This window comes from Crinia signifera, chromosome 5 (assembly GCF_055691185.1).
Source record: "Crinia signifera chromosome 5, ASM5569118v1, whole genome shotgun sequence".
In the NCBI taxonomy this organism is placed as follows: Eukaryota; Metazoa; Chordata; class Amphibia; order Anura; family Myobatrachidae; genus Crinia; species Crinia signifera.
Window position 1 is genome coordinate 107,003,964 of NC_139221.1, and position 13,208 is coordinate 107,017,171.

At 43.7% G+C, this 13,208-nt stretch overlaps 1 protein-coding gene across 5 annotated transcripts in view; it reads right to left on the reverse strand.

Moving 5' to 3' along the window:
- CARMIL1 (capping protein regulator and myosin 1 linker 1) overlaps window positions 1-13,208 on the reverse strand; it is a 458,885-nt gene that overhangs the window by 155,326 nt on the left and 290,351 nt on the right. For all 5 annotated transcript variants that reach the window (XM_083187811.1, XM_083187810.1, XM_083187809.1 and 2 more), the window contains 5 exons: window positions 10,251-10,326; window positions 10,003-10,091; window positions 8,568-8,662; window positions 5,861-5,947; window positions 749-852 (listed from right to left, as the gene is read on the reverse strand). In XM_083187811.1, coding sequence (XP_083043937.1) covers window positions 749-852; window positions 5,861-5,947; window positions 8,568-8,662; window positions 10,003-10,091; window positions 10,251-10,326 — 451 coding nt within the window. The remainder of the gene's footprint in view (window positions 1-748; window positions 853-5,860; window positions 5,948-8,567; window positions 8,663-10,002; window positions 10,092-10,250; window positions 10,327-13,208) is intronic.

The window sequence follows — 13,208 nt, forward strand, 5'->3', positions numbered from 1 at the left end:
AAAAAGTAAGAATAGATAGTTAGCATTGTATATTAGGATATACTGTAGAAGGATATTTCCAGGGACAAATCTCCGAAAATTAAAGATGGTTACATAGGGGGGGGGGGGGGGGGGTTACATAGGGGGGGGGGGGGGGGAGTAATCTGGTTCATTAGCTCGGATGCAAATTTGCATCCTTGCGAGTGTACCAGATATCTCGCCTTGTGAATGGTGGTACGCCAACCCACCGTTTGCAAGGCGCATACGTTCACAGTGGCTGCGAATGGATGTTTAACATAAACATCCATTCGCATGCCACTGGGACCCTCCTACGTCGAAAGATGTAGAAGGTGCATGCATATGTAAAGTTGCTCTGAGCAACTGTGCAAAGATCAGACCCGTGCGAACACACGCGGACCTACGAACGGACCAGAATAAGGTCCTAAGTACCCTTAGATGGATTCGGATATACGCCACACAGTGTAAGCACATTTATACACAGACAACTAGGCACTCGCTGGTTTATCAATGGAAACAGATCAGCAGATCTTATTTACGTATAGAACATCCTAAGGTCAGTGATTTGTCTTGTTACATCCGTTACTAAAAGGTAAATTGGAAGCAACATACAGCTTTCGTTGACCATGATAGGCTCAGCAGATAATGCATAAATACATAATTGTTATGATACAATGTGTATAACATGGAAAAAAGTACAATTTCAATAGCAGTATATAGGCAAAGCAGAAGCTAGAAGTAAGGCACGTACAGAAACGTCATCACCACGGAGTATATTCCCTGAGAGGTCATAGTGAGTAAGGGTGCTTGCTATCAATGGGTTTGCACTCAGCGATTGGGACAGGCTATTTACTCCTGGGGAAACAAAAAACAAAATAAATTACAGCATCATATTTTGTACACAACATAGCAAATTACAGTGTCCAGTGCTTGTTTTTGGGAAACTCACTATCTATTAATCCTGCATTTTTTACATGCATACATAATTGTTTTTTTATTGGGGAACTCAATTTGCTTTGGTAATATTTTCTGCAAAAAAATTCATTCATTTTTTTCCCCAAAAGTTTTTTATAAGGCACTTCAATGAAATTGTTTTTCTCAGAAAAATTCACAGTTTTTGTAAAAAAAAAAAAACACATTAGAGCTGGGAAAAGTTCCCAGATCCATGTGTTTTAGCGATTACAACCGCAAATAAACAGCACTTATTGGGGTTTTTGTTTCTCCTGCCTCTGGCCGGGTGAAAATTTAATTTCCTGCTTAGTGTTAATTGACATAAACAAAGAAAAAGGCAAATACATTTGCTTTTTTTATTTGAAATAAGGAAGAAAAGATTGTCAAAAGACCAGGGGTGACATTCTATGGATTGAGATAAATGCGCATGTTTTTTGAGCGCACCACATCGCCGCAAATCGCACTTTTTCAAATCGCACTTTTCAGGCAAAATTCGCATATTTAATGTGATGCGCATTGGAGCCTGAAAAGTGCGAAGTGGTGCGATTTGCGGCGAATTGGTGCGCTGTCTTTAGTCCTGAAAATGTGCGATTTTCATGTCTGAAAATCGCACGTTTGCAGGAAAGCGCAAAGTAAAAAAAAAAAAAAATGCGTGCTGGGTCCCCCGCCCGAGTATAACCAGCCCCGGACTCACTGAGCCGGTGCTGGTGACATAAAATCAGGGTCCCCGACAAATCGGGGTCCCCTTGATTTCATGAAACCAGCACCAGGCTCAAGGTCCGGCGCTGGTTCTCAAAATACGGGGGACAAAATGACTAGGGGTCCCCCATATTTTAAGAACCAGCACCGGACACAACCAGCCAGCAGGGTAATGCCACAGCCGGGGGAAACTTATTATATAAGCTCCCGCGGCCAAAGCATTAACCCCCTGGCTGGTCAGCATGGGCAGGGGTCCTGGGGAAGTGGGGACCCCCCCAATGAAGGGGTCCCCCCCCCTCCAGGACTTACCAGCCCATGCTGATAGTCCGGGGCTGTCCCCGATGCCCCTGGGTGGTGGGCATCGGGCTGATGGATTGTGTAAAAAAAAAAAAGAATAAAAACTATTGTTTTTTACTGGCGAACTATGAGTCCCAGCAAGCCTACCCCGCATGATGGGACTTGGAGAACCACAAGTCCCAGCATGCGGGGCATTAAAGGGCCCGCTGGCACTTGTAGTTCAACAGTACAAAAAATAGTTATCAAAAACACACTGACACACTGTAAAATAAAAGTTTAATACACACATAACACACACACACTGATACTTACCTACCTTGAGCCCGTAGGTCGGTCCCTGGATCCTAGGTCCGGGCTCCGGGCTCCAGGGCAGAAGAGTCCGGTTCCGGGGCCTTGGTCCTGGTTCCGGGGCTGGTCCTGGGGTTCCGGGGCTCCTGGGCTGAAGAATCCGGGGTCCAGGATCCGAGGTAGTCCCCAGGGGTACCTAAGGAAGCAAATCCTACTCACCTGGTCCCCGGCGACGACCTCGGCATCCTCTCCGGTGACAGCGCTGCTCCCATCTGGTACCCGGCATGCAGGACTTTGACAGGTGCAGAGATGTTTCCTCCGCGGCGTCTCTGGACAGAATGATTTCTGGCCAATCAGGAGCCGAGAAAGTCGGCTCCTGATTGGCCAGAAATCATTCTGAATACAGATGCCGAGGAAGGAACATCTCTGCTCTAGATGCGCAGAGATGTTCCTTCCTCTGCGTCTGTATTCAGAATGATTTCTGGCCAATCAGAAGCCGACTTTCTCGGCTCCTGATTGGCCAAAAATCATTCTGTCCAGAGACGCCGAGGAGGAAACATCTCTGCACCTGTCAAAGTCCTGCGAGCCGGGTACCAGATGGGAGCAGCGCTGTCACCGGAGAGGATGCCGAGGTCGTCGCCGGGGACCAGGTGAGTAGGATTTGCTTCCTTAGGTACCCCTGGGGACTACCTCGGATCCTGGACCCCGGATTCTTCAGCCCAGGAGCCCCGGAACCCCAGGACCAGCCCCGGAACCAGGACCAAGGCCCCGGAACCGGACTCTTCTGCCCTGGAGCCCGGACCCAGGATCCAGGGACCGACCTACGGGCTCAAGGTAGGTAAGTATCAGTGTGTGTGTGTTATGTGTGTTATGTGTGTATTAAACTTTTATTTTACAGTGTGTCAGTGTGTTTTTGTTAACTATTTTTTGTACTGTTGAACTACAAGTGCCAGCGGGCCCTTTAATGCCCCGCATGCTGGGACTTGTGGTTCTCCAAGACCCAGCATTCGGGGTAGGCTTGCTGGGACTCATAGTTCGCCAGTAAAAAACAATAGTTTTTATTCTTTTTTTTACACAATCCATCAGCCCGATGCCCACCGCCCAGGGGCATCGGGGACAGCCCCGGACTATCAGCATGGGCTGGTAAGTCCTGGAGGGGGGGACCCCTTCATTGGGGGGGTCCCCACTTCCCCAGGACCCCTGCCCATGCTGACCAGCCAGGGGGTTAATGCTTTGGCCACGGAAGCTTATATAATAAGTTTCCCCCGGCTGTGGCATTACCCTGCTGGCTGGTTGTGTCCGGTGCTGGTTCTTAAAATACGGGGGACCCCTAGTCATTTTGTCCCCCGTATTTTAGGAACCAGCGCCGGACCTTGAGCCTGGTGCTGGTTTCATGAAATCAAGGGGACCCCGATTTGTCGGGGACCCTGATTTTATGTCACCAGCACCGGCTCAGTGAGTCCGGGGCTGGTTATGCTCGGGCGGGGGACCCCGCACTCGTTTTTCTTTTTTATTTTAACCGTTTTTTTTATTTTTAACACCAGAACCCTGCACAGAACATTGCGATCTGTGCAGGGTTCTGGCTACTTCGCCAAACAGAACCTGGTCTGAAATAAGTGCGTTAATTAGACACCTAAAAAATGCGATTTGCAAATGCACATTGCATTAAATAAGCGAGTTGTATACTGTTCTGTACGAAAACATCTGGATGCGCTAAAAATGCGAATTAATGTCGCACTTTTGGTCCGCATACCTTAACGCACATAATATGCGATTTCAGTCCCTTAGCGCATCCCATTAAATTTGCGATTTTAAGGAAAAATACGATATCGCCATTTTGCAGTCTAATTAACGCAAAAAAAGGCAAATCACATTCCATAGAATGTCACCCCAGGTGTCATATTAAAGTCAGAGGAGAACACCAAGGGTCAAGGAAAGAGAGCCAGCAACAGTAACAGAATCCCAACTCAAGGGACGGGGGTCTAGGAGAAATGGGTCAGGATACAGAATCCTAGGACAGGAGACATGGTATAGGAGAGAAAAGAGATGGTCAGGATACAGAATCCCAGAACAGGGGACAGGAGACATGGCCTATGAGAGAAAGTAGGGAAAGGTCATAGGGAAGAATTACTAAGATGGGAGTTCTGTTGAAGATGGGATGTTGCCCATAGCAACTAATCTGATTAAATTTATTATCATCTAGAACAGCCGTGGAGAACCTCCGGCCCATGGGCCGTATACGGCCCCCGCAGCCTGTCTGTGTGGCCCGCCCACCCGCCGTGTAGGGATTCAAGTGCAGGGGAAATCCCGCGAGAGATACCAACCTCTCGCAAGATTTCCCCTGTACTTCACTCCCTGCACAGTCACCGGACCACACAGACCGGCGTCTCTTAAACTGCGGCAGCCGCCGAAGCGAGTGACGGCTGCTGCAGGGCAATTTGTAAGTGTTTTTTTTTTTATATGGCCCCCCCCCCCCAGGCATTTTCCCCCTATACAAACGGCCCTTGGCCCCTAAAAGGTTCCCCACCCCTGATCTAGAATGAGCTAAATAAATAAGAAGTAGAATCTGATTGATTGATTGCTATGGGCAACATTCCGTCTTCAATAGAACTCCCATCTTAGTAAATTTACCCCAAAGTGACAGACAAGAGGGAAAGGTGTCAGAGGACAATTTCCCATGGAACAGAGGATGATGTCATGGGACAGATTGTCAGGACGCAGCATTTTGTATTCAACACCATTACCAAATGTTCTGTTTGTGAGCAGGGTGTGCTATTAGATTTTTCCTACTTCTTATATATTTTTTAGTATAGGGGGCACATACCTATTTGGGGAATTTTCATGGGGTCTTACTAGGTATTACTATATAATCCGTGATGATGGAACAAATGTAGAAGCACCTTTGGTTTCTATGTAGAAGTGGAGCAGTGTTGCTGGATATGCATGTCATATATCAAAGTAATCAGTGAGGTGTTGTAGTTTCATTCTAATATGCCTAAGACCAGTGGCGGCTCCAGAGGTGGGGCTGAAGCACAGTTCAAAATTCAAATATGGAAGCTACACCAACTGCCAGTAAGTCCGTTTGAAATGGCAGTTGGAGGCAGTGAGTAGCTCCCCAACTTCAATTGGGGCAGATGTATTAAGCCAGGTGAAGAGATAAATTCGACTGCTTACTGTAAGTGCCGGGTCGCACCCGGAATAAGGACAAGGGTCCGTCTCGGGAGCGACCCGGTATTTGCGCTTATTGCTGGAAAGCTAACGTCATCTGGGGCGTGTCGGCCGAGCGGGGGAGGAGGAAGCACTGAGGTAATGCTGCTGCCTCCTACATAACAGTGAATGGGGCCCTATTCACACTGCCTAGCAACCCTTCTTTTTACCCGTGTCAGATTGCCGGGTTGCTGGACCTGTTTTTTCCCCACAGACGGTTCATACCGCACAGTGACCCGGGTCGGACCCGGGTAATTCCCACAGTCCGTTTCACACCGCACAGTGACGCCGGACCTGGGTTGTTTTTGCAATGTGAAAGGGATATAATAATAATAATAATAATAATAATAATAATAATAATAAAAACAACAATTGTAAACCAAATACCACAAAGACAAGCATACATTAATAGGAGAGTTACCTTTTGATGATATTGAGGTTTTTGATAAATTTAAATGCATCAGTCCTTTAGGGAGCTTGGCAAAATGTATACTCAAAAAAGACACACCTGTAAAAAACATAAGTATAAGTTAAAAAAAAAGCGCCTTTTTCTGATGATATAGAATTATATCACTACTTAAATGAATAGGCTACATTAACCAATGATGATACAGTTAATTAAAGGGAGTGAACACAAGCATTAATAGTAATACCCATACTTTTTGGCAGGAGGGGGCTGATGCTGGCCGCGATGCAGGCATTGCCAGCCCCCCACCCCCCCCCCCCCCCCACCCCCACGCTCCTCTGGCTGGTCCCTCCCAGACACAGGCGCAGCGTTTCCAGCTCCTGTAGCATGATCACAGGCGCCCAGACTGTCGCATGCGCAGTACTAACCTCTGTACTGCGCATGCGACCAGCTTCTATGGGCTGCTTCGGCAACAGCCCATAGAAGAGAAATCCCAGTCCCGGCACCTGTATACAGATGACAGGCATTGGGACCGGTGTGTGCGCAGTACCGGCGTAGGTACTGCGCATGAGCAATCCCCAGATTTTATAGGCTTGGCAGTTCAAGCCTATAAAATGGGACTGCCTTGGTGACTGGCAGGTCGTACTTCCAATAGGAAGTCACTACCAGTCACAGTGAAGCCAGTGCAGTCTCACAGACTGCATCTGGCTTCACTAGAGTGGCGGATTTGACCTGGGGGGCTGCAGCTCTGCAGCCCATAAGTAAAAACCGCCACTGGTAACACTGTATAAAAGGAAAGACTGCTTTCAGAAGAATGAATTACAAATCACTATTCAGAGTTGTAAAGGCATAAATGTGCATTAGGCTCACATTAAACAATGTCACAGTGCACAGATCATATAGATATAATGGATGCTGAGAATACAGAGTGCTAGCAAGATCAGAAATCTGCCTACAGTTCCAGTACACTGAATAATAAACAATGAACTACTCTATGTTGGACGTACAGATCCTGAACACCCTACAAAGGTTATTCTGCAAGTAGCGTATATACCTTAACCCTTTGAGTGCCAACATTGCTGTGAAAGATCCTCAAAATATCCATTAAATATGCCAGCAGCGCTCACAGCGACTGTTCTTTTTTAGGGTGCAATATTTAACTAAACTTCAATGAAATGACTTGGCTGTATTTGTATTTATTTATACTAAAAGAACAGTCGCTGTGAGCGACGCTGGCATTTTTTAGCGGATATTTTGAGGATTGCTCATACCAACGTTGGCTCTCAAAGGGTTAATAAACATAAAGAGAGATGCCAGTTCTGTTATCGGAAACATTGATGTCTCAATAAAACCTCTGTCAAATGCCAAACGCTGGGAATGGTGGCGCTAATAACAGCCTGTCTCACTTATTCATATATTTTCTAGAAAAGAAGCTTGAAAAGAGAGGGGTGGAATGTGCAGTACACAATGAATATAGTTACAGGAAGATAAAAGGTACAAGGAACAACATAATTGCAGGACAGCCAATCCCACTGCACTGTATTTTTACATTTCACTTTAATAACAGCAATTAATACACCTTTGTCTTTCATAGGCATAGAGTATAGAGCACACACAAAAGCCCTAAAAACTTTACGTAACAATCCAGGAATTATTACTGTGTGCACTGCCAAATAATGAATACCTGCATGACTATGCTGTTCTAGGCTCCCAAGCTGCAGGTCATGTAGCCCAGGGGGTAGCACAGATAAACTCAAGAGGACTGTTTAATACAACTCATAATAAGATTACATTCATTAATGAAGATTACAAATTATATAAAACTAATGGACCTGACACTTGAATTACTCATTGTTGCCTGTGCTCCTGGGATGTCTAGAAGACTGACACATGTTAGGGCTTCCTCAAGGACTCCCAGTGGATTAGGCAACCTTGTTACATTCAGTTACCTTCCTATGGAAAGGGAGGGCACTGGGAAAGATGGTGCGATTCTCCCAACATCTTTTTGGCCCCGCCTCATGGTTCCCGAGATCATGCTGTGCATACCTCCCAACTTTGTGGTCGCCGGACCCGGGCCTAATTTCGGGGGGGGGGGGGCCTATACTCGCAGCTCTTCTGCGAGGCCACGCCCCCATATGGGGGTATGACCCAGAGGCTCTGTGAGCCTCTAGCCATGCCCCCAGCCCCCTGGCTGCGGGAATAGGCGCTGTGGACCTCATTGGGTACACACATTGGGCCCTATTTTAGTTCACTCTTTCTGACAAAATACTTCTTAGATGGACAAAACCACTATACATTTTCTGAATAATCAGATGGTTGTTAAAGATCAAGTTAATTTAACAGCAAATTAAAAACGGATGAATACAAAACAGTTGTAAATCAGTCCACAGACAGCCTAACAGGGAAGATAAGATGGTTTTCTAGATTATTAACAGGGATTTGTTATCTGCAATACCAGGTGCGTATGAATAGGCAGCCAACCTTCTCATTGAAAACTAATTCTAAGCCACAGTGTCTAGAAACGTATTAGGGGAGTCTGTGTCTAAATGTATAAGGAGAGCCCACAGTGAGCTGAAAAAAATAATTACCACTCATGTGTGAACAATATATTTACAATATAATTAAATAAAGCAGGATACTTCGCTACAGAGCAAAAGCCAAGGGAATGAGCACAAATCCCTTTATCATATATGGCGATAGTGAAGAAACACAATTACTGTACCTCTGTCCTCAAGAGGGTTATTTGCAAGGTTTATAGTATGTAGTCCTGAGTTTGGATTGTGTGCAAGGGCATTGGACAACTTCTGTGCAAAATCTCTGCAAAGAAACACAAATAGGAAACATGAATTAAGCGGCCTGCAATTGGGAAATCGGGTGATTCTTCTAATGCGTCTCTAAATATTCCTGTTAAACAGGCAAAGGGCATATTTGTCCTGTGGAATAGAATCACGCTCTCCCCAACATTCTTCATTGTTTCACTGCAGATAAAGATAAAACATAGGCCATGGGCATCTCTCTCTTTGTTTTACTAGAGATTGATCAATAAAATCCTTGAACCTGAACCGCCAAGTTGTTGAGAAAAATACAACGTAGACACTTAGGGGGAAATTTACTAAGATGAGAGTTGTATTTCAAATGGAATGTTGCTATGGGCAACCAATCAGTTACTCTATATTATCTACTAGAAGGTACTAACTAAATAAGAAGTAGATTCTGATTGGTTGCCTATGGCAACATCCCATGTGAAATACAACTCCCGTCTTAGTAAATTTCACCCTTAATGTCTACCTTTCTTTTGCACGGTTTACCCCCCATAGTGCACAACTGCAAATATTACACCAAAGCCCATTCACAAAAACTGTAGAACTCTCTCTTCCAATAAAGTAAACTTTAAATCAAAACAGATCTGACTTTAAAACAAGTCAGATCTGTTTTGTACTAAATTGCCGCAAATTGTCGAATTCACGTCCGTTTCTCAACAATCCACAACCGCTTTCGTCAACACGCCCACTTTTCACCACTAGACAGGCGGAACATTGAATTCCGCCTGTCGTCTCTGTTGAGCAGAGCGAAAATGGGCCAGTATTCTGACTGTCGGAATCACAATGCGGATAACAATGCGAGCACTCACTCGTCGTCAGCGACATCAATCATCATGAATGGCCGACAGATGACTTAGTTAGCTGTGGAGTACAGAATGGACCTCATTGGGTACACACATTGGGCCCTATTTTAGTTCACTCTTTCTGACAAAATACTTCTTAGATGGACAAAACCATGTGCACTGCAGGTGGGGCAGATGTTACTTGTGCAGAGAGAATTCGATTTTGGTGTTGTTTTTCTTCAAAGTGAGATCTATATTGCAGTGCAAAAATAAAGCAGTCAGTATTTTCCCTGCACAGAAACAAAATAACTCACCCAAATCTAATTCTCTCTGCACATTTTACATCTGCCCCCCTGCAGTGCACATGGTTTTGTCCATCTAAAAAGGATTTTGTCAGAAAGAGTGAACTAGAATAAGGCCCATTGTCTAATTTGTATCCAAGCAGTAGTCAATGAGAAAATAAATTCCAGACTTACTTATCAGATGTATTTTACAGTATCACCATTAAAAACTCCTGCCTTATTACAATATATATTGTCTCATACACACTTACACTCTGAGTCCAGCATTTTCTAAAACCAGTTCTTCCAACCGGCTGGATCTGCTCACCACACGCAGGATTTGATCACAGACATCAGTGGACTGAAGTGCAAAACAAAATACATACAATTGTCAAACGAAAAAGCAATGAAAACGGAGCTTCTTCCAAAACTAAAATGAAGTGACAATGTATTTACCGAATATGAGCAGGTCCAGTTTTTGAAATAATTATATATATATATATACGTAGTTGGTACTTACCAACTTCAGGTCCTTCGATGATAACTTGGTAAACCATTGATTGTACTCTAGTGCTGCTACAATAGGTATCAAATCTCTGTAACAAAGCACAGAAACAGTACTTCAGCAATCAAGACAAAATTGTACAGTGAGCACTTCGCAGAAAAATACAGAAAATAAACGGGCAGTAAAAAGTAAATCGATAAAAGGAAAGCGAAATACAGCTGTCTACCTTCATTCACCAACGTACTTTCACTCATTCAGAAGGAAACATTTAAACATGTGAATGTGGAATTGCAAAATAAATCTAGCAAGTTTGGGGGAAATTTACTAAAGGAAATTTGTAAAAAATAGGTGTATTTGTATCCAGAAATACACTTATTTTTTACATTTACTATCCCGAAAATATGGCAATTCGTATTTGTATTGACAGCACATCAATACGACTACGAATTGCCATATTTTCGGGATAGTAAATGTAAAAAATAAGTGTATTTCTGGATACAAATACACCTATTTTTACACCTATTTTTTACAAATTTCCTTTAGTAAATTTCCCCCTTTATTTCTAATATTTAAAGAGGTACAATGTAGTCAAAATATGGTATAAGTGCACAGGTTCCCAAACCTGGTCCTCAGGACCTCACACGGTTCATGTTTTCCAGCTCACTTGTGGATTTTTAAAATGTGACAGTTGGTGGCACATAATGCTCCTGCTGGGTGACCTGTGTGGGGTGCGGAGGAGGAACAGGTTTGAAAACCACTTTGAGGGTGTAATTGACAATATCGCTGACTAGAGCCTATAGCGATGGATTAAAAAAAAGTGGGTACTTATGTAATATCTGGGCGTTTTTCTTATGAGACAGCGCTTCGGGCACGGTGGCTCGCTGCGCTCGCCACACTATATAAAATCAACTCCATGCGTAGTTGGATAGTAGGGGTATGAAAAAATGGGGTGCATTTAACATGGGAGCCCAGATAATACATAAGAACCAAAAAGTGTTCTAGTATCTTAATTTAATTATATCAAGATATATATACTGAAATATACACTGAGATATAAGTAAACCACTGTATTTCTGTATAAACGAAGTAAACATTTTACATAGCACCCCAGGGGAGCCTGCAGAAATTTTTCTAGTTACCAACTTTTCAAATAGGTCACACTATATAGACAGATCAGAAATACATATACCGTTCATGTTCACAGTGTGAATTTCTTGTATATGTGCCTCAGTAATGCACAATCCTATATTATTTCAGTTCATGGATGGAACATATTATACTTAAAGACCAGCAAAACATAGTGTGACAGATCCTCTGACCTCTAGATGTTTTAATGGTGTGAACAATGTTAACTCATTTCTAAACCAGTTTGTAATTGTAATCACACCAGTAAGAAAACATAATTATGCTGTCATGCAAGCTAATTAATATAAATTACTTTTGGGCTTCTATGTCAATGTCTTTGACATGTTTACACAAACAAAGGACTTGTTTTAATCTTGAATGCAATCATTGCCTTGTGTAGCAATGATGTTGATATAAACTCCCACCCAATGACATTTAAATTAAAAGAAGAGTGTTGCTTTTAAAACGGCTTTGGACGTCAATCTTGGCGCTACATAATCATCATCCATGACCACCAACGCAGTTACAGCATTTCCCCCAACACATACCATTTATCATAGGGAAACACTGTAATGCTGCCCATACACTTATGAGATATTGCATGTAATAATTTGATTTCGACCACATCTGATCGATAAATCGAATGATTGTGTGCATATTTTAGGGACAATTTGACAATGCGTAGGTCCGCCATCAAAATGTAGCATCGATAGATAGTATGTGCTGCACATAATATCTACCGAACTGCAGAAGCGATCACAGGTGGTTTTTAACCACCTGCGATTACTTGAATGCAATCCAAGGGTAGGGCGGAGGGAATGCTTTTCGGCGGTGGCGAGTTTGGGGAGAAGGGGCCAGGGGAAGGGGGTTTGTGTAGTTTAGCCCTGTGAAGAAGCGCTAGCAGGTGGTGGGGGTCAGCGTTGGCAGCAGAATTGTTTAAAGCACTGGGCAGCCCTCTAATTGGCTGAGCTCTCATCAATCAGAGGGATGCCCAGTGTTTTACATTTTTCAAATGTTGCCACCGCGTTGATCCCCACCGCCTGCTAGAACTACTTCATAACGCTATGCTACTACACCGCCCTCTTCCAGCAACCGATGTGCCATCCCAAGATGGCATGCAACATCAGGTGCTGAAAGGGGGCACTTTTTGCACCATAAAATGCTATCGGATTTGATGTCGTATCCGAAGTGTATGGGTAGCTTAAGCCTTAATAACAAGGGCCTTAAACCGTACTATTGTCAATATGTTCTTCCATCAACATTGGCTACCTTACATTAGCTAAAATATTTATTAAAACGCCCCATATGGTCTCTGTGCTTTTATTCTTAAAAATTATTACACATTAAAAAACATTAAACAAAAATCATACTCTTCATGAATTAAAAGTATACATAACACACTTAAACCACATACACAGTGCAACATATCTCCGAATCAAACACAACCAACAAATAACCAGAGCAAGCTAAAGGATTCAGATGTAGAGACACTCATCTATCTTGCACCAATCGCCATGTTGGACTCAGATGGCAAAAGGTGCTATCCCGCCGCCATGCGCTTGCATCTACTTAGCTCCATTTATAGAAACGCATTGAGTTGCAATATTGCAGTGTGGCGATCCCAAGCCGCGGGTGCAAATTTGGCTCAACAAACAGGAGCGAGACGTAGCGATCAGGGATAGATCACCATGACTACATCTCTATAAAAATAAGTCTGTTACAAGTCTGTTGGAACTCTGTTATAAGTACAAAGATTATAGCTTTAGTAAATGTACCCCCCTAAAGCAGGGGCGGATTTAGGGATGAGGGCGCCCCTAGGCACAACAATAATGTTTACTAAGTAGGACA